The 20,865-nt window shown below is 38.5% G+C and overlaps 1 protein-coding gene across 6 annotated transcripts in view; it reads right to left on the bottom strand.

Moving 5' to 3' along the window:
* Window positions 1–2,425: 2,425 nt before the first annotated feature.
* LOC131777792 (hemicentin-1-like) overlaps window positions 2,426–20,865 on the bottom strand; it is a 56,354-nt gene continuing 37,914 nt past the window's right edge. For 4 of the 6 annotated variants that reach the window (XR_010715909.1, XR_010715913.1, XR_010715911.1 and 1 more), the window contains exons 35-54: window positions 20,446–20,674; window positions 19,541–19,855; window positions 18,005–18,301; window positions 17,521–17,817; window positions 17,039–17,335; window positions 16,553–16,849; window positions 16,071–16,367; window positions 15,584–15,880; window positions 15,103–15,399; window positions 13,796–14,092; window positions 12,907–13,203; window positions 12,019–12,333; window positions 10,814–11,128; window positions 9,548–9,844; window positions 9,007–9,303; window positions 8,485–8,784; window positions 7,172–7,480; window positions 6,322–6,621; window positions 3,384–5,657; window positions 2,426–3,065 (exon numbers count right to left, since the gene is read on the bottom strand). Coding sequence is in view for 1 of the 6 variants with exons in the window: in XM_066159678.1 (XP_066015775.1) it covers window positions 3,385–3,423; window positions 3,861–3,898; window positions 5,352–5,657; window positions 6,322–6,621; window positions 7,172–7,480; window positions 8,485–8,784; window positions 9,007–9,303; window positions 9,548–9,844; window positions 10,814–11,128; window positions 12,019–12,333; window positions 12,907–13,203; window positions 13,796–14,092; window positions 15,103–15,399; window positions 15,584–15,880; window positions 16,071–16,367; window positions 16,553–16,849; window positions 17,039–17,335; window positions 17,521–17,817; window positions 18,005–18,301; window positions 19,541–19,855; window positions 20,446–20,674 (5,733 nt within the window). In the remaining 5 variants the exon portion in view is untranslated. The remainder of the gene's footprint in view (window positions 3,066–3,383; window positions 5,658–6,321; window positions 6,622–7,171; window positions 7,481–8,484; window positions 8,785–9,006; window positions 9,304–9,547; window positions 9,845–10,813; window positions 11,129–12,018; window positions 12,334–12,906; window positions 13,204–13,795; window positions 14,093–15,102; window positions 15,400–15,583; window positions 15,881–16,070; window positions 16,368–16,552; window positions 16,850–17,038; window positions 17,336–17,520; window positions 17,818–18,004; window positions 18,302–19,540; window positions 19,856–20,445; window positions 20,675–20,865) is intronic. The other 2 variants (XM_066159678.1, XR_010715910.1) reach the window with 2 other exon arrangements.

The following is a 20,865-nucleotide window of genomic DNA, read 5'->3' as shown; positions in this document are numbered from 1 at the left end:
AAATTGTATTGTAAATGATTCCAAAAGTCTAATCTTAACGTTAATTCAATAAATCATACCAATTATATAATTATCACATAAAGATATTTCCCAGAGAGGATTTTTAACCCTGTTATTGAGATGTGCCTTTTTTGTCTAAGTCATGATAATTTTAATAGGGTCATTGCGTTTTTCAATTGTATCGTCTAAGGTTTTGTTAAGCAGATATCATGTTAAAAAACTTTACTTATTGGCTCGTTTGAAAGTTCGACTTTTTTTCAGTACTGCTAAATACGTACCATTTTTTATCGATTTCAGTTACTACCAATCATTGTCGTACAACTAGGAAAAGAGAAAGAGCCTGGGAAATCATCAGATGAGAAATATATTAAAGTCACCAGAAAGTATGAAGATAGATTGGCGCTGAATTTTGAATTTTCTAACAACAACGAACAGAGAAAAAGCCTCTCCTGTCTGAGGTGAGAAGTACTACGTGAGAAAAAGTCATATTATGGCAAGAAGAAAGCACAGAGAAGATAAGTCACTGTAATTATAAATTATTCCCAATAGAGCTGAATTACAAGTTATAATTAATAATAGATTTAAGTTTCATAAAACAGTTTAGCTAACTGCGTTTATCTACTTTGTTATATGCATTTTCTTACCTACTTGTTGGATTGCATCAGCCTGTAATGAATACAACAATCGAAATGGAGATGCACAAAATAATTATAGTGAGATAATTGAACGTCCTTTACATAAATTAAATAGATTTCATGCGATCGTGAGGTGTTTCCAAGGGGTAAAGAAATTTTGGCGATCTTTAAATTTAAAGGGATTAATTGTGGGGACTCAAGTGCGCTCCGCCCAAACCTCTTAATTGTCTTGGTAGTATTTCCACAAAATTGCCCCGATTACTGCAAAACTTTTCCAAGACTCTTCAGACAATTATACTTCCCCTCCCCTCCCTTCACTCGCCCTTTCATGCGATTGTGAGGTGTTTCCCAAGGATAAAGAAATTTTGGCGATCTTTAAATTTAAGGGGATTCATTTTGTGGACCAAAGTACGCTCCGCCCAAGCCTCTTAATTGTCTTGGTAGTATTTCCACGAGATTTCCCCGATTACTGCAAAACGTTTCCAAAACTATTCAAACAATTATACTTCCCCTCCCCTCCCTTCACTCGCTATTGTATTAAAAAAATAATAAAAATTTAAAAAATGAAGAAAAAACCGCCAGTCGAGTAATGATATGCAAATTTTGGTGTCGAACTATTGGTAGAAAAAAGATGAAGGGAGTAAGTTTCTAAAGAAACTATGGTGCTGCGTCAGTGGGAGAATATAACAGAGTAATAAGTATTATCAAATGAGTTGAAGACGTAAATTGGCCACCGTTAAGGGTTTCAAAGTGTTAGCCCTTCGTCAGAGTGAATGGCGAAGGTCTACACGTCAGCTCTACACGTCAGCTTTTAAACTCTTTACGGTGGCCAATTCACGTCGTTAACTCAGTTGCTAACACTAATTACCCTTTTATTAGAAAGATCTTAAGGTTTGTTAGGAATGTTGGAGGTGGGTTCTTCGGCTCTTCTGTTCTTTTACTTGATTATCAATTCTTACATTTAATTTTAGTGTTCTGGGCCATACTTTTTCTTTTCCGTTTAGACTTCACAAAGTATTTTAATGGCAAGCTTGACGACGAGACAAAATACGCTGTTTTTCAACGTTTCCTTATTACATACAATACGAATCAAGAAGACAAAGTCAATCAAAAGCTTTTAGGACCATAAAAATTTGATCATTTGCATAGGAAATCTCATGATTTCGAGTGCGATTTGGAATAAATAAGCAGTAAATTTTTTCAAAAACTAACAAAATTGCACAAGCCCGTGGGGCGAGTGCAATTTTTGGTCTTTTAAAATATTCACAAGTGCTTATTTATTCCAAACTGCAGGAGAAAAATCTGTGATTATGTATTAATAATACGCATAAAAAAAAATATGAGATAGCTTATCATAATTACGCGGAAGCAAAGCGCGCGCGTCAGGTGCAAAAATAATTTATTCAAACCTGTGCATTCGGTCAAAACAACCGCGTACGATCAAAACAGTAATATACAATGATATTATCACATCTATATGGCGCAAAAAAGTTCAAAGTCCGGCTAAACAGTTCAAGCAATTGTTCAGTCTGTGTCCGAATCACTTTCGATGGAGTGGAATCGTCGTTTGCGAGGTTTAATCAGTTTGTTTTAAATTTCGGCTTAGAATCGCTCGAGCAAAGTGTTAAGCGGGATCCTTGACAATTCCCTTCTCTAAACACCACTTTTTCCAAATCGATAGCCAAGTTGACGAGTTGCAGAGTGAATAAAAATCCGTACAAAGCACTTTCTATGTAGTAACTGGTTTATTAGGTATATGTATGACGAGAATTAAAAACATATGCTTTAAATCAGTTTTATTTTCCCGATATCACAAGCTTACATACAGATCAGCAAAATTTTTAAAGATCTTATCTAAATAAGCGAGCGTAATAAGAATAAAAACCAGTTTACAGTCTGGCAACGAGTAGACAAGGAGCCTAAACAAGCCTAAATATCACTTCACGTTCAGAGTAATTGAAAAATACGGGAGAATTCGCAAACAAAAAATTGTAAATCTTTACGCTTATCGTGGGTAGCCTCCATCATTCACCACGTGCTTATAATGGTTATCATGTCTGCGTGTGCCCAGGAAGCCGTAAAATCTCATCCTTTATTGTAAACGCCTTTTTAAGTGTCAAATATTTTTTCGAAATCGATAGTCATTGACCTCAAACTTTTTAGTACACACTCAAAGAAGTGTTTTGCGTGCGGGTGCCGAGATCAATTATCATAAGACTAATTAAAAGGAGTCAGTGGGATAAAAATTATCACTTAAGTACGAAATTAAATTCGGAGCGTTAGAGGTCAAGAGAGAAAGCAATTGCCACCCGAGTGATCACTCGTTAGAGCAATCAGCGAGCTTCTCAGGTACCAAGTTGCACAACAAGCTATACGATAGGTGCAAGACTGCTCAGTACATGGACGCCACTCCTCGTGCCCCTGACGGCTCTGCAAAAGTTCAAAGTTACTCTCGTTTAATTCTCTCATCTGTTTTTGTTTTGGTTTGTATTTCATGTTTGGTATTTTGTGTTTTTTTGGGTGGTGCGTGTTTTGTGTTTGTTTCAATTTTATTTCTTTTTTACTCATTTAGCCATCTCATGTGTCCCCCCGTTCATAAGTATAAAGAGGGCGGAGGGAAGGGAGGCGTGAGGTGTACGCACCACACCCCAAAGAAAAAAAGTCAGTAGGGCATAAATGTAAGTAAGACACTAATTCATTTCTGTTCACCATCCTTATCTTGCCTTAACACTTTTAACGATTACTTACCTCAGAACCTCTTCCTGTGAGAGTTAATCCACAAGCTTCCCTAATAATAAGGAAAAAAAGAAAGAAAGAAAGAAAAAAAGGAAGTGAATAGGGACACTTGGGAACGCAATGCCCGAACCATACCACGTGATTATAAAATTCACTGTTTGGATTCCTGGCCTTTATTGACGTCCGTATCAGTTCTAGTATGGATGTTGAATCCACTGAGCTCTACCATGCCATTATATGATTTTGCATCTTTTGAAGGCCATACTGGTGAAAATGTATTGAGTTTTTTCCTCTAACTTTGCAGCCCGGATTGTTCGGATAAGATTCGGGTCAGGCTGAAATATCGAAGTTATTGTACAAAAGAGGTATTGCTGACAAGTGCTTTTATGTGAATTCATTTCTGTTTCATTTGTAACATCGCAAAGATCATGTTATCTAATTTATTAAGTTCTATCAAAGCCCAATCGGTTGGCAAACTGATCTGATAACCTGTCCGGTCATAACTGCTCCTTGAAAATCTTTCTTCCCTAAAGGAAAATAAAGTAAACAACTTTAGGTGCATAAGGTTCATTTAAGACCACGTATGACCATTTACGACTATTTCATATACAGCTGTTGCGAGAAAGGTCATGTGTTTGAAAAAACAGGAGTGCAAGCGACAATCTCGAAAGGAAATATGGTTATCCGGTAATAATTCAATAAGTCAAATAAGTATGCAAATTCATCCAAAAAAAGTAATGCATCGTACTTAAAGCGATGTTTACTCAGATCTCCTTGAAATCCTGAGGTCCACGAACCGTGACTTGTTAATTACAGACAATATCTCTCGGGTTTGTCGCGTGGACTTAAAGATTTTTTTTGCTGTAGGCACTGGATCGCTAAGTACTGTCAAATAATCAGCTCATTTGAAGACAACTTCCAAACAGCTCTGTTTATTTTAACAATCTTAAAGCGTGTTCAGTATCATAATTTCATTACCATTCTTTCAAGCAAATAAAAAGTACGTCGTGATATGTTTTCTAAGCGGGTATAATCCACCCACATAAATAAACGTAAACAGAAAACAAGAATGTTTTTCAGCACTCAAATACATCACGCAACATGGAGTATTATTTTTGAAAAGTGTACTTACCTCAGATCAGTGGAAATTTCGTTACAACCCAGTTATGCAGACAGTGAGGTGTTAAGAAATCAGACGACATTAGAACACTGCAAAGCATGCTTAACAACAATATCAACCCGTAAACGTTCTTGATCCTGGTTAATCAAAAACATGTTTAATTGGAATTAAAGAATCCTTGAATTCGCACTTTAAGGTGTCCTCATCTACGACCACAAGGAGTCTTAAAGCGAGAATCTTCAGATGTCTAAAGTGTGCACTTTAAGCAGCCTTAAAATACACACTTTTAAGTGTCTTAGGGTGAGCAACTCAAAGAGCATTGAGGTGTGCACTCTTTAAAGCCTAAAATAGCGCACTTGAAAATGTCTTTAAGTGCACTCATTACAGGAAACGGAACGCTCCCGAGCCTGATTTAAGGTTCATTACACCTAAAAGAAACCTTCACTTTGAAGTTCAAGATGTCTTTTAAGAGTCTCGAAGTTTGTACTCTAAAATGTCTTTAAAGTACGCACCACAATTTTTTTCTTCTATAAAGCGCGCTGTAAGTTATCATATAGTGCGCATTTTAGAAAGTTTTTCATTCAAACTCTTTTAAGTACATTTCACTTAAACGAGTCTTGAAGTGCACACTCTTCGGAATCTTGGGAAGAGGGGACTTCAAAGAGTCTTTAAGTGGCACTTACAGAAGGTTTTAGAGTGAGCACTTTTATAAGAGTAAAAGCACACTCTCTAATTTTCTTCGATAGCTTAAAAGCCGTGTGAAAAAGTAGCACTTTAAAATTTCAAACGAGACGAGTCAAAATGCTTTGTCATTGATAACATTACAAATGCTATGAAATAATACTTTTTGGACCACTTACATCCACCTTTGGTTGCAGAAGATTTGGACACACTTAGGGGACCTTCCCCCTTTGCAGTTGAAAGCGAAACTTGGAATGAATACTCAGTAGATTCCTTAAGACCAGAAACAACTTCTTGGTATGTATTCTGAACATTGACTGGCCTTACAACCTTGGTATACACCTTGCCATCGGAGTTTGCGTAGTAAATGGTGTATCTGGTCGGAATCCCGTATATGGATTCTTCAGGAACCGCCAACCATTCAATTTGTATGCTAGTGCTGTTCAGTGTTTGTACAGACACTAATTCAGGAGCCGCAGAAGGCACTGTAACAAAGACAAGATATCCAATATTATTTTTTTTTCTCGCATCTATTATGGGTAATAACCGGAAAAGCTTTCAGGCTAACGAGTGATAAATTGATTCCTTAACAGGAGAAAAGGGGAGCTTTTATCAACACAAGCTACATAGCGAATGCAAAAGTTGTTGCACTCACCCCGATTTCTCCGGCATCAGACTACAAGGAGTATTGCTTCTTCTGAGGAGGAAATGCGGGCTTATCGCAGGTTACTACCCTTTCTCAAAAGCTAATTTCACTAATATCGGTGGGGGTTCGAATAACGAAAACTTGTTCACCGCCACTGCGTCTCTCTTTATAAAACCGCAAGGCAAAAGGCAAATTCCACACTTCCTTCATTCTTTGTTACAGACTGTTAAACACCTCACAAATGACAACTAATCCATCATTGCTATTTGAGGTCCTGAAAAATCACAATTTTTAAGGGCATGGGGCTATTTTGGTATTCTGGACACCTCCACCATCGATTATTGCAGAAATGTCGCATTTAATGACTGATACTGAATTTCCTGACCCCAATTCGTATGATAACTCGACCCATAGCAAATATAGATTTATAAATTATAGAATATTCAGTTTTTTTTCCACAGTTCTGGCCGCTGAGGGACCTACCGAATGCCTTTTTTACTTACCGTCTTCGTCTGTTTGGACTTTAATGGGATTACTTGCTGGTCCATTCCCTGTACGGGTAGAAGCTGAAACCTTGATGTCGTAGAATGTGAACTTATTAAGCCTTCTTAACTCAACAAAGTTTCCAGATATTGGTGTAACTTTAACTGACTCGTAAGTCACATTTCCCATTTTTTTGTACATGACAGTATAGCGGATTATATCACCATGCTGTTTCTCCTCCAGCACCTCATTCCATGTAACATTAATGCTAGTCGAACTGGTGTTATAACCTTGTACATTCTGAGGAGGTGCACTGGGCCCTACGTAAAGACCAAGAGGTGGAAAATTAAAAACATTTGTCACCGAAGTGGTGATTAATGTCCAACACTATCTGGTGGTCAAAAATTAAACACCTGACTTGCGATTTTGTCTCTCTGGCTGCTAGGAGGTAAATCGTACTTGCTATCATATTGACTTGTGTGATATTCAACAAGAGATTTTAATCTGGTGAAATGCGTGAAATAGCACGCCTCTGATAGATTGATAGAGATAGCATTAAAGCATGTTCGATCTTAGTAAGAAGGGTCAAGAAAAATAGATTTTCTCAAGGTTCCGTAGCTAAGAAGCCATTACTATTGGCTTCGGTGTAGGTAAGTCCCGCCTGACAAAAATATTTTTCCACATACATGGTATCACTCCCCAATCGTACATCTCCCGCTGGATTTAACCAGTATGTGACTGTATTCATAAGAAAAAAGAGTGGACCCGACCTGATCTTTTTGATGTCGTCGCAACTTGTAATTATCAACAGAAAGCTATATCGCGTGAGTTTATTTTCAAAGGTCACATTATTGAAAAATACGGACTTACTGTCTTCGTTTGTTCTAAACGTCTCTGGGTTACTGTAACTCCCTTTGCCCTTGATTGTAGAGGCCAACACACTGACGTTGTAATGCATATCCTTTGTTAGGCCGGTCAGGTTCACGTGCCTTGTTGGAGCCGTAACTAATTTCGAAAAAAAGGGCCCAGCAGATCCAGCTTCTGGTATCGCCCGATAGCTGACGTTGTAACTAATTATGATACCATTCTGTTCATCAGGCAAAACCTCATCCCACATGACAAATATGCTTGTTGAAGTCGTATTGATTGGACGTAAGTTCAAAGGGGCCCCACTGGGTCCTAAAAATCGTTGGTAAAAAATTCATTTCATATCTTTATCATGTTAGCGGCGTTTCGTTAAGATAATGAAAGCCATTTGCTGGGTCATAGAGTTGCGTTCGTAAAGCAAATTAATGGATATTTTGAAAGAGATAGTTTTGCTTCAAAAAAACACCAAAGGGTAAGAAAAAACCCAAAAAAAAAAACAAAGATTATAACAGATTGCGAGGATTGATAAAGATTAGAACTGACGAAATTTACAAAATTTTTGGTATGCTAAAAAAAGATAAAGTTCATCACAGTCAAAGGTGGCTCTTAACCCGAGAGAGAGACATATTAAGAGATTCTATTACAATCCGCACTAAAACTGGATTAGTTACTTTGACTCTCAGCAAAAAAATTAACTTTTTTGAACTTGATTTTCTCTAAGGTCATCGGTCAGACTGTCACATTAACACTTAAGGCTAACCTAATTAATCCTTCAAATCAGAAGATGCAAACGGTTCTCAGCAGAAAGATTAGGAAACAGCATTCAATATTTGAGTGGTAACTTGAAGTTAAAGAAAAAAGAAACGTCTGTTCATAACTTAGGGACTTTGTTTGAAGGGGAACTACAAAGAACACGTTATAGAGTAGCCTCTTCGAAGCGTTAAGTTTCTTGAAAAGGGACGACAATAGCGCCATAGCGCCCTATTTACCGCGAGATTTCCAAATTTCTCAAGTTGTCTAACTTTTGAAATAAAGCTGAATAATAAGACGCCCATAAAAAAGGTAAAGTAAGATAACTTACAAGTCAATGTTCATTTCGATCTTTCCGAGATTTGAATTAAAAAAAACTTAGCTTGAGGAAAGGGGTCTTCTTATTCATATTATTTTTATCTTCCACATTGTAATAACACACAGCAATTACTTTCTTTAAAGACCCACTTTACATTCCTTTCGACTTAAAAAGCTATAACTGGAAGGTAAACACAAACATCAGTCTTAAACGTGGACTAGATGGGTTGTTCAAGAACACTACTTACTATCCTGGTCTGTTCTAAAAACAATAGCAGGACTACTATTTGGTCCATCTCCTTTCGAAGTCGAGGCACGTACTGTGATATTGTAGTTGACGTACTCTCTAAGATCTGTTAATTCCTTTTGACGTTCAATGGGGCCAGCTATAGCACTCCCATTGTGATTCTCTGATTGTGACTGGTAAGTAATTTTGTAACTCGTGATGATACCATTCTGATTAAAAGCTGGAACATCGTCCCACTCTACTAGGATGCTGGTTGAGCTAGTGTTATGTCCTCTCACATTTAAAGGAGCAGCAGAAGGTTCTGAAAGGAAAGTTCACGAGACAGGAATCTAAATATTTCAGAAGTGTTAAAGAGGGTTCCGGTGTTTCCCTCTCTTAATAAAGGTTTGGGTAATTCAGAATGGTCGCAGCCTTGCCATAACAAAAAGAAGGGTTCAGTTAACACCCTTCCGGATCTGAAAATGACTGATCAACCGAGAAAAAAAAAAAAAAAGGAGAGAGAGAGAGAAAAAATACCACTCACTATCCTGGTCAGTAATAACTAAAATAGGATCGCTGGCTTTTCCATTTCCTTTCACCGTAGATGCAAACAATGTGATGTTGTAGTAAACAAACTTCTTCAAGCCTGTTAGATTCAATATTTTTGTTGTAGAAGCCACTGTTTTACTACGGATGTCATTCTGTGTCAGTGATTGATAACTAATGGTGTAAGTTAAAATGACGCCATTCTGATCTGCTGGGGGAACCTCTCTCCACTCTACTAAGATGCTGGTTGAGCTGGTGTTATGTCCTCGTATATTGGCAGGAGGAGCAGAAGGCTCTAGAATGAATAAGCAAAGTTTGTATATATCTTGTATACAATAAATGATTGACTCTATCTTACCACCAGATATTGCCAAACCATCATAGATTATCATTTTGTTTCATTCACTTTTAGCTTTTATCATTTTCTCTGTCCCTTTATCCCTTTGAAGGAAGGGGATAAAATGTGACTTACATTTCTTTCTCTCGTTATCATCTGAAATATTATGTTAATACATCGAACTAAAAGCAAAATAACTCACTGTCCTCGCTAGTACTGACAATAATAGGATTACTGGCTGGTCCGTTTCCCACTACTGTAGATGCAAACACCGTGATGCTGTAGTTAACAAACTCTCTTAGACCAGTCAGAGTCATTTGGCGGGCGACATAATCCACTGTTGCACTGCTACTGTGTTTCTCTGTCAGTGAGTGATAGCTAATATTGTAATTTGTGATGATACCATTCTGTTCAGCCGCTGGAACTTCATCCCACGTGACTGAGATGCTGGTTGAGTTGATGCTTTGTCCAGCGACGTTCGTGGGAGGAGCAGAAGGCTCTGAATTACACAGAAAGAACGTAAGATACTTTGTTTTCCAAGGAAGTAGTCTAAGCACAGGACGAAATTGCAAGAATCCGTAAACGGAAACGTGGCAGAAACATGTTAAACCGTTCCGGAAACACGACGGATAACCTAATCATGGGATGTAAAATTCATGTTTTCGGGAACATCTGAATCCTCTCTCATGGTTACATCATTCACTTTGAGGGAGGTTAGCTTGTTTGATCCTATACTGGCCGATGAGAGGTAGATCTAAAACGATTTCGGGTCCCAGAGATCTTTAGATCTTAGAGATCTTATTAATGTGTTCCCTCCAGGAAGAGTTGCCAGCATTTTTAGTAAGTTGTTTATGGAGCAGTACGCGTCCATGACTTTTGTCGGCCAGATCTTGTTGCTTTCTTGTTGAGCCCCTTCTTTTACTTACACGACTTCATCAAGCCGTGATTAATCCATGAAGCATGCTTTCCGTTTTTAGCTGACCCTAGAGGACACTTAATGTACAAAAACTTACGCAAAAGTATTAACATGCGTCCGAACATTCAATAGCGAAAGAGCTCCTTGAGATTCAATACAAATATAATAACCGAAAATGTGTTTGGAAGCGATAAGCTTTATCCCCTGAGCTGATTAACTATGAAGCATTGTCTAAGTTAGAAGCACGCCGATTCAAACGACGTTTCTCTCATATCTGTCTCAAACCTTTTTTTTCTGATTTCATTCGAATCCATCAATTTGAAGGAAGACATTAGTACAAAAATGTCTAAAATGAATTGGGTCAGTCATTTTAACATTTGCAAGTTACAGTATAGATTTTCCTCATCAGATCACAGTGTATCTACAATACGTACTTTGAGTATCCTTTGGGAGTCAGACGCAATTACACTATGTACATTCTACGCTTTAATCACATTGTATTACATTCTACCTTGAGTAACACAATAGAGAGAGGATATTAGTTCAACTTACTGTCCTCCTGTGTTCGCAAAAACTTGGGAACGCTTGGTGGTCCATCTCCTATTATAGTGAATGCTAACACATCAATGCTGTAGTTTGTAAATTCATTCAGAGTCTGGAGCGTCTTTGTTCCTCCTTCATCCTGTTGTTTACTGCTGATATTGAGGAATTCGGTAACGATGCCACCATTTGGTAAAGCTCGGTAATTTAGTTTATATCCTAGGATGATTCCATTTCGATCATCAGCGGGGACAGGACCCCAGGATACATTGATACTTGTAGATGTCACATCGCTAATTGATACCAGTTGTGGTGGCCCATTAGGCTCTGAAAGCAAAGAAAATTTATCGCAAGGTCTTGTAGATGAACTTTTTACGGGAAGCAAACTGAGGAGAGAACGACTAAAGGGGATAGCTTTTTGAAGAAACTGCGGTGCTGTCTCGGTGGGAAATTATAACAGGGTAATTTGGTATCATCAACTGAGTTGATAACGTAAATTGGCCGATGTAAAGAGTTTCAAAGCTGACGTCTTGACGTTTTAGACGTTTCGGCGTTAGCCCCTTGTCAGAGCACTGACGAAGGGATAACGCTCGAATCGTCAGCTTTAAAACTCTTTACGGAGGTCAATTTACGTTGTCAACTCATTTGATAATACCCAACTATCCTAAGCAAAGGATGGAAAATAAAATAAGCTGGTAAAGCGTCAATTTTTGCTAGAACTGAAGATAAACTCAGACAATTAAGAAAACTATAGCTAATTGCACCAGGACTCCTTATTACAAATATTATGTCAAAAGGATTTCCACTTCTCATTAGATCTTCGCTCATGACGGCCTTAACAGAAGATATAAAGTCTGTGTCATGTAAAATCATTGCATTCATTCCAAATGCAAATAAACTGTCAGAAAAAGTTTGATTATAAGCGCACGCATTACCTGTTTATTGTTCGAAGTCTTCCTCACGCGCATAAAGAATACGCAACTCGCAAAATATCCGCTTGTATTACGTGTTAAACCATTAAACAAGGTGTACATTATTATTCTCCCTCTGTCTCCCGCGTGATCATACGGTGTAAAGTCTTCTCGCACCACCTCTTACACATACATTAATCTCTATGGTGTGTACGAGGCAGAAACGAACACAACAGCTGTTACAGCAAAAATAAAAGCACAGATGCTTGCATAAAACTTTAAAGGACTTAAAAACTTAAAACTTACTGTCTTCCAGTGTCTGCACAACCTGGGCAACACTTGCTGGTCCATTTCCAACTAAAGTGAATGCTAACACTCTAATGCTGTAGTTTGTAAACTCATTCAGATTATCTAAAGTCACTGTTTGTGTTTTATTCTGTTGCTGACTGCTGATATTGCTGAACTTGGCGACCATTTCGCCATTTGGTAAGGCTTGATAATTCACTTTATATCCTTTGATGATACCATTTCGATCATCAGCAATAACAGGATTCCATGAAACGGAGACACTTGTAGAAGATACAGCATAGATTGCGACAGCTTGTGGTGGGCCACCGGGATCTAAAGGCAATACAAAGAAATGATAAGATTCGTTCAAGTATTAAACTGTCTATGGGACATGTTGATATGGTGAAAATTGTGTTTTGCTGTTTTCTCAAAATAACTTATGCGATAGCGGCACCCTTTACTAAAAGAGAGTAAGAGAAGACTCGCATTCATAACCACAGTCGAACCTGAATTAAGCAGTCATCCCCAGGGAATGCTGGGGTGACCACCTAAATATAGAGTAACCGTTTAATGGAGGTTCCATGGAATAGGGGTTTTATTTGAAAAAAAAATTGACAGAGACAATATCGGTTATTATCCACGACAACGGCACCTGGACAGTACCGAAGGAATTGTTAAATAATGAAAGAGGGGGCACTAACTTGACTGGACATTCCCTCAGTAAAAGCAATGAAAGCTGATCAGACTCGGGGGACTTGCTCGATTTAAGAGGGTGGCTAGTTTCGTGTACATTACATAGGATAGTTGACATTTTTCGACCATTATCTAGAGAATATTACACGTTGGCGATAAGTTATATATTATCTAAATTCTATGAGTTTTATGTTCAAGTGGCATATCACTTACTGTCTTCGCCAGTAATGACAATAATAGCATCACTGGCTGGTCCAGGTCCTATGTTCGTAGAAGCGGACACTGTGATGCTGTAGTTGACAAACTCTCTCAGACCTATCAGAGTCACTTGACGATCTGGATGATTCACTGTTGTACTGTTACTGTGATTTTCCGTCAATGAGTGATAAGTGATGTTGTAACTTGTAATGATACCATTTTTATCAGCAGCTGGAACATCATCCCAAGTGACAAAGATGCTGGTTGAGCTTGTGTTATGTCCTCTCACATTCAAAGGAGCAGCAGAAGGTGCTGAAGTGAACCATAAGCACATTTAACGGACTTTGCATACACAGTGGTCAAACAGTTCTCAGCCTGAGAAGTTACGCGTTTGCGGAAACCGCTTTACTGTACATTACTTTCGAATTGGAACTAATAGGTTTGAGCTTTGGCGTGGTCAACCGTTTTTTTAATTTTTGTCTTTTTTTGTTTTGTCTTTCCTTTTACATATTTTTTCCTTTCAGCTTACCCTCTTCTTTAAAGGATAGGTTAGATATGTTCAGAGTAAAATAATAATATACACATGTGAGAACATTTGACGACGAAGCTTTGAAGCTCAAATCAATAGCAAGTCGAAATACAGAGGTGGGGCCCTCAACTGACATTGAACTAAACCCGACAAAACCATAAATGAATTCAAAGAAACCCAATCACATTCTTTGCTTAAACAACACCGTATCATAGTGCTTACACAGGCCTTTTAAGATCGAAGGCACAGCAAGCACAAAAATGAACAAAAACTCAAATGTAAGAGGTGCCTCGCATCATCTCGTTCCATATTCATACCAACTCCAAGTTTCTAACATGCAACGACGAACATCAAACTAAAAACAAAATCACTTACTATCCTCGCCAGTACTGACAATAACGGGTTTACTGGCTGGTCCAGGTCCTATCTTCGTAGAGGCAGACACTGTGATGCTGTAGTTAACAAACTTTTTCAGACTTGTCAGAGTCACTTGACGATCTGGAAAATCGACTGTTGTACTGTTACTATGATTCTCTGTCAGTGAGTGATAGGTGATGTTGTAACTTGTGATGATACCATTCTGTTCAGCCGCTGGAATATCATTCCAAATGATAAAGATGCTGGTTGAGCTTGTGTTATGTCCGCTCACATTCATAGGAGCAGCAGAAGGTTCTGAAATATATGAGTTAAGATCGGTTAATTTCCACGACAACGGCACCTGGCCAGTATCGAAGGAACTGCCAAAACTAATCAGGAACAAATACAAGGCGCTAACTCGACTACGCATTCCTTCAGTACAAACGGTGAAATCTAATCAGGACTGGAGGACCTGCGCAGGTTTAGTTTTTTAAAGGCTGGCTGATTTCGTTTACTTTACATAGGATAGTTGACAGTTTGAGATCCAAGACATTGTTATCCATAAAAATATTTGCATAATCCTCGGATGTAAAATTCATGTTTTCGGCAACATCTGAATCCTCTCCCATCGTTACATCATTCAGTTTCAGGGAGGTTAGCTTGTTTGATCCTTTACTGGCCGATGAGATGCAGCTCTAAAACGATTTCGGGTTCCAGAGATCTTTAGATCTTCAGAGATCTTATTAATGTGTTCCCTCTGGGAAGAGTTGCCAGCATTTTTGATAAGTTGTTTATGAAGCAGTACGCGTCCATGACTTTTGTCGGCCAGATCTTGTTGCTTTCTTGTTGAGCCCCTTCTTTTTCTTACGTGACTTTATCACGCCGTGAGTAATCCATGAAGCATGCTTTCCGTTTTTAGCTGACCCTAGAGGACACTTAATGTACAAAAACGTACGCAAAAGTATTGACATGCGTCTGAACATTCAATTGCGAAAAAGCGCCTTGAAATTCAATACCAATATAACCGAAAATGTGTTTGGAAGCGATAAGCTTCATCTCCGGAGCTGATTAACTATGAAGCATTGTCTAAGTTAGAAGCACGCCGATTCAAACGACGTTTCTCTCATATCTGTCAATGGCTCTGATATAAATGAGGTAAGAACTGCTTTAAACAACGATGTAATCAATACCATTTTTTTAATGAATATAAAAAAAAAATAGTTACTGCCTATATTAGGTCTGGTACTGGAGAAGTATGTGTTGGTAGTTAAGAACTGATTTCTGAAATGCGACATAGAACATTAATTCAAAAGCAAATTACTCACTGTCTTCCCCAGAACTGATAATAACAGGATCGCTTTCAGGTCCATTTCCTTTCACCGTGGAAGCAAACACTGTGATGCTGTAGTTAACAAACTCTCTCAGACCCATCAGAGTCACTTGATGATCTGGATGATCCACTGTTGTACTGTTACTGTGATTCTCTTGCAGTGAGTGATAAGTGATGTTGTAACTCGTAATGATACCATTTTTATCAGCAGCCGGAACATCATCCCATGTTACGAAGATGCTGGTTGAGCTTGTGTTATGTCCTCTCACATTCAAAGGAGCAGCAGATGGTTCTGATATAAATGAGGGAAGAACTGCTTTAAACAGCGAAATAATCTATACCAACCTTTTTTTATGTCCCTAAAAAAACTGTTACAGCCTATATTAGGTCTGGCACTGGACTGGACAGTGTCAGCACATAAGAACTGATTTCTGAAATGCAACGAGGAACATTAATCCAAAAGCAAAATTACTCACTATCCTCGCCAGTACTGATGATAACAGGATCGCTTTCAGGTCCATTTCCTTTCACCGTGGAAGCCAACACTGTGATGCTGTAGTTAACAAACTCTCTCAGACCCATCAGAGACACTTGGCGATCTGGATGATCCACTGTTGTACTGTTACTGTGATTCTCCGTCAGTGAGTGATAAGTGATGTTGTAACTCGTAATGATACCATTTTTATCAGCAGCCGGAACATCATCCCATAATACAAAGACGCTGGTTGAGCTTGTGTTATGTCCTCTCACATTCAAAGGAGCAGCAGATGGTTCTGATATAAACGAGTTAAGAACTGTTATAAACAGCGATATAATCGACACCACCTTTTTTTCTTATGTCCACAAAGAAAAAAATAGTCACTGCCTATATTAGGTCTGGTGCTGGGCCTAACTGTGTCAGCACATAAGAACTCATTTCCGAAATGTAACGGGGAACATTAATCCAAAAGCAAAATTACTCACTATCCTCGCCAGTACTGATAATAACAGGATCGCTTTCAGGTCCATTTCCTTTCACCGTGGAAGCAAACACTGTGATGCTGTAGTTAACAAACTCTCTCAGACCCATCAGAGTCACTTGACGATCCTGATGATCCACTGTTGTACTGTTACGGTGATGCTCCTTCAGCGAGTGATAAGTGATGTTGTAATTCGTAATGATACCATTTTTATCAGCAGCTGGAACACCATCCCATGTTACCAAGATGCTGGTTGAGCTTGTGTTGTGTCCTCTCACATTCAAAGGAGCAGCAGATGGTTCTAATATAAACAAGGTAAGAACTGCCTTAAACAGCAAAATAATCAATACCAACCTTTTTTCTATGTCCCTAAAAAAATAGTTACTGCCTATATTAGGTCTGGCACCGGACTGGACAGTGTTAGCAGATAAAATCTGATTTCAGAAATGTAACGAGTAACATTAATCCAAAAGCGAAGTTACTCACTATCCTCGCTAGTTCTGATAATAACAGGATCGCTTTCCGGTCCATTTCCTTTCACCGTGGAAGCAAACACTGTGATGCTGTAGTTAACAAACTCTCTCAGACCCATCAGAGTCACTTGATGATCTGGATGATCCACTGTTGTACTGTTACTGTGATTCTCTGTCAGTGAGTGATAAGTGATGTTGTAACTCGTAATGATACCATTTTTATCAGCAGCCGGAACACCATCCCAAGTGACAAAGATGCTGGTTGAGCTTGTGTTATGTCCTCTCACATTCAAAGGAGCAGCAGATGGTTCTGATGTAAACGAGGTAAGAACTGTTTTAAACAGCGAAATAATCTATACCAACTTTTTTTCTCATGTCCATAAAGAAAAAATACTTACTGCCTATGTAAGGTCTGGTGGTGGGCCTAATTGTGTTAGCAGATTAGAACTGATTTCTGAAATGCAACGAGGAACATTAATCTTAAAGCAAAATTACTCACTATCCTGGCCAGTACTGATAAGAACAGGATCACTTTCAGGTCCATTTCCTTCTACTGTGGAAGCAAACACTGTAATGCTGTAGTTAACAAACTCTCTCAGACCCATCAGAGTCACTTGACGATCTGGATGATCCACTGTTGTACTGTTACTGTGATTCTTTGTCAGTGAGTGATAGGTGATGTTGTAACTCGTAATGATACCATTTTTATCAGCAGCCGGAACATCATCCCATTTTAAAAAGATGCTGGTTGAGCTGGTGTTATGTCCTCTCACATTCAAAGGAGCAGCAGATGGTTCTGATAAAACGAGGTAAGAACTGCTTAAAACAGGGAAATAATCAATACCAACCTTTTTTTTATGTCCCGAAAAAAAATAGTTATTGCCTATATTAGGTCTAGCACTGGACTGGACAGTGTTAGCAGATAAGATCTGATCTCTGAAATGCAATGAGGAACATTAAACTTAAAGCAAAATTACTCACTATCCTCGCCAGTACTGACAATAACAGGATCGCTTTCAGGTCCATTTCCTTTCACAGTGGAAGCAAAAAGTGTAATACTGTAGTTAACAAACTCTCTCAGACCCATCAAAGTCACTTGACGATCCGGATGATCCACTGTTGTACTGTTACTGTGATTCTCCGTCAGTGAGTGATAAGTGATGTTGTAACTCGTTATGATACCATTTTTATCAGCAGCCGGAACATCATCCCATTTTACAAAGATGCTGGTTGAGCTTGTGTTATGCCCTCTCACATTCAAAGGAGCAGCAGATGGTTCTAATATAAAGGAGGTAAGAACTGCTTTAACAGCGAAATAATCAATACCAATCTTTTTTTATGTCCGTAAAAAAAATAGCTGCTACTACCTATATTAGGTCTGGTACTGGGCCTGACTGTGTTAGCAGATTAGAACTGATTTCTGAAATGCAACGAGGAGCATTAATCCAAAAGCAAAATTACTCACTATCCTGGCCAGTACTGATAATAACAGGATTGCTTTCAGGTCCATTTCCTTTCACAGTGGAAGCAGACACTGTGATGCTGTAGTTAACAAACTCTCTCAGATCCATCAGAGTCACTTGACGATCTGGATAATCCACTGTTGTACTGTTACTGTGATTCTCTGTCAGTGAGTGATAAGTGATGTTGTAACTCGTAATGATACCATTTTCATGAGCAGCCGGAACATCATCCCATATTACAAAGATGCTGGTTGAGCTTGTGTTACGTCCTCTCACATTCAAAGGAGCAGCAGAAGGTTCTGAAATGAACCATAGGCATATGTAATGGACTTTGTATACGAAGGGAGTGGTCAAACAGGTTCCAGCTTAAGAAGTTACACGTTTGCGGAAACTGCTTAACTGTACATTACTTTCGATATATGATACAAAAAACCAAAAAAAAAACCAAAGGATTCGGAATTAACATGTTCGAGCTCAGATCCCGTCAACCTTTATTTTAATGTTCTGTGTTTCTTTTTTTTCTTTTCTTTTGCATATTTTGACCTTTCGGCTCTTCTCTAAAGAATAGGTTAGATATGTTCAGACTAAAATAATATGCACATGTGCACGTGAGAGCGTTTTACGACGAACCTTTTACGTTCTAATCGATAACAAGTCGAAATACAGAGGTATGGCCCTGAACCGACATCGAATTAAACCCGAAAAAACCATAAATGAATTGAAGAAACCCAATCATATTCTTTTCTTACACAACAACGTGCCATAGAGCTTACGCAGGCCTTCCTATACACACTTCACACTTCACCGGGTAATTTGGTATCATCAACTGAGTTGGTCAACGTAAATTTGCTAATGTAAAGAGTTTGAAAGCTAACGTTTCGACGCTTTTGACGTTTGAGACGTTTCGGCGTTAGTCCCTTGTCAGAGCACTGACGAAGGAATAACGCTCGAAACATCAGCTTTGAAACTCTTTACGGAGGTCAATTTACGTTGTCAATTCAGTTGATAATACCCAATTACCCTGCGCAAAGGATGAAAACAAAATAAGCTGGGACAGCATTTAGCTAGAACTGAAGATAAACTCGGATAAGTAAGAAAATCATTGCTTATTGCACGTAGATTCCTTATTAAAAATATTTTATCGAAAAGGATTTCCTCTTCTCAGTACACCTCCGCTCATATATATATATATAAAAATAAATAAAAAAAAAAAAAACAGAAAGAAAGAAAAAAAGAAAGGGTAGACAGAGGAAATAACGGTTATCTTCCACGACAACGGCATCTGGCTAATATCGAAGGAATTGTTTAATAATGAAAGAGAAGGCGCTCACTTGACTGCGCATTCCTTCAGAACAAGCATTGAAAGCTGATCAGACCCGGGGGACTTGCGCGACTTAAGTTTTGTAAGAGGGTGGCTAATTCCGTTTACATTACATAGGTTAGTTGACAGTTTGAGATCTAAGACATTGTTATACATAGGAAAATTTATCGCATTCAACTTAGAGTAACACAATAGAAAAGATATTAGGTTAACTTACTGTCCTCCAACGTTTGCACAAACTTGGCAAAGCTTGGTGGTCCATCTCCCACTATAGTGAACGCTAACACGCTAACGCTGTAGTTGGTAAATTCATTCAGAGTCTGTAATATCTTTGTTCTTCCTTCATTTTGTTGTTCATTGCTGATATTAAGGAATTCGGTAACGATGCCATGATTTGGTAATGCTCGATAATTTAGTTTATATCCTAGGATGATTCCATTTCGATCATTAGCAGGGACAGGACCCCAGGATACATTGATACTTGTAGACGTTACATCGCTTAGTGTGACTTGTTGCGGTGGCCCACTAGGCTCTGAAAGCAAAGAAATTGTATCATAAGGTTTCGTAGATGTACTTTTCCGGGCAGTAAACGGAGGAGAGAACGACTAAAGGGGATAACTTTCTAAAGAAACCGTGGTGCTGCGTCAGTGGGAGAGTATAACAGGGTAATTTGGCCTTATCAACTGAGTTGATAACATAAATTGGCCGATGTAAAGATTTTCAAAGCTGACGTTTCGACCTTTTTTGACGTTTTGGACGTTTTGGCGTTAGCCCCTTGTCAGAGCACTGACGAAGGGATAACGCTCGAAACCTCGGCTTTGGAACTCTTCACGGAGGTCAGTTTACGTTGTCAACTCAATCGATAATAGCCAATTACCATGAGGCACGCCTCTATCAATAGGTTCATTAGAACATGTGTACAACAAATGCAATTACCATTGTGACTAATCTTTCCTACGATTCGTTATACGTTCAGTAATGAAAGAACACCTCACTAGAAGAACTACACTGTAAGTTATACAGCAAATAATCATTGTCCGAGATTGTACAAACCATAAAAATCATGTTCGAAAAACAATTATATACAAAAGATGAACATGAGTAAAATAAAGTAACACTCACTATGCTGGTCGGTAGTCTTTTCCACCAAAGCACTTAAATTACTGACACCTTTACTGTTAAACGCCTGCATGGCAAACTCGTATGTAGTGTGTTCATTTAGTGGTCCTACTAGAAGTGATGTCTTTTCAGCTCTATCAACACTTTCATTTGTCCAGGGTGGAGTGTCTTTAACCCGGTGCAAAACGTAATAGCCCAAGATGGCACCTCTAGCCTTGTCCTTACTTAGCATCTGGTTTTGTAAAGTTAAAAAAAAACATTTATTTGATGAATAAAATACTTTTTACACATACTTAAAGGCGTCCAGTTGTTGTACTATACTATCATGAACAGTTCATGTACTTATTGATTCAATTTTTTTAAAATTAAAATTAAGTCGGAGTTTCCTTACGCTTAGTCTGAAGTGGATCTCAAAATCATTAA

The sequence above is a fragment of the Pocillopora verrucosa genome, chromosome 12 (genome assembly GCF_036669915.1).
Source record: "Pocillopora verrucosa isolate sample1 chromosome 12, ASM3666991v2, whole genome shotgun sequence".
NCBI lineage: Eukaryota > Metazoa > Cnidaria > Anthozoa > Scleractinia > Pocilloporidae > Pocillopora > Pocillopora verrucosa.
Note: the sequence above shows the minus strand (reverse complement) of the source record. Positions and strands in the feature narration are given on the sequence as shown.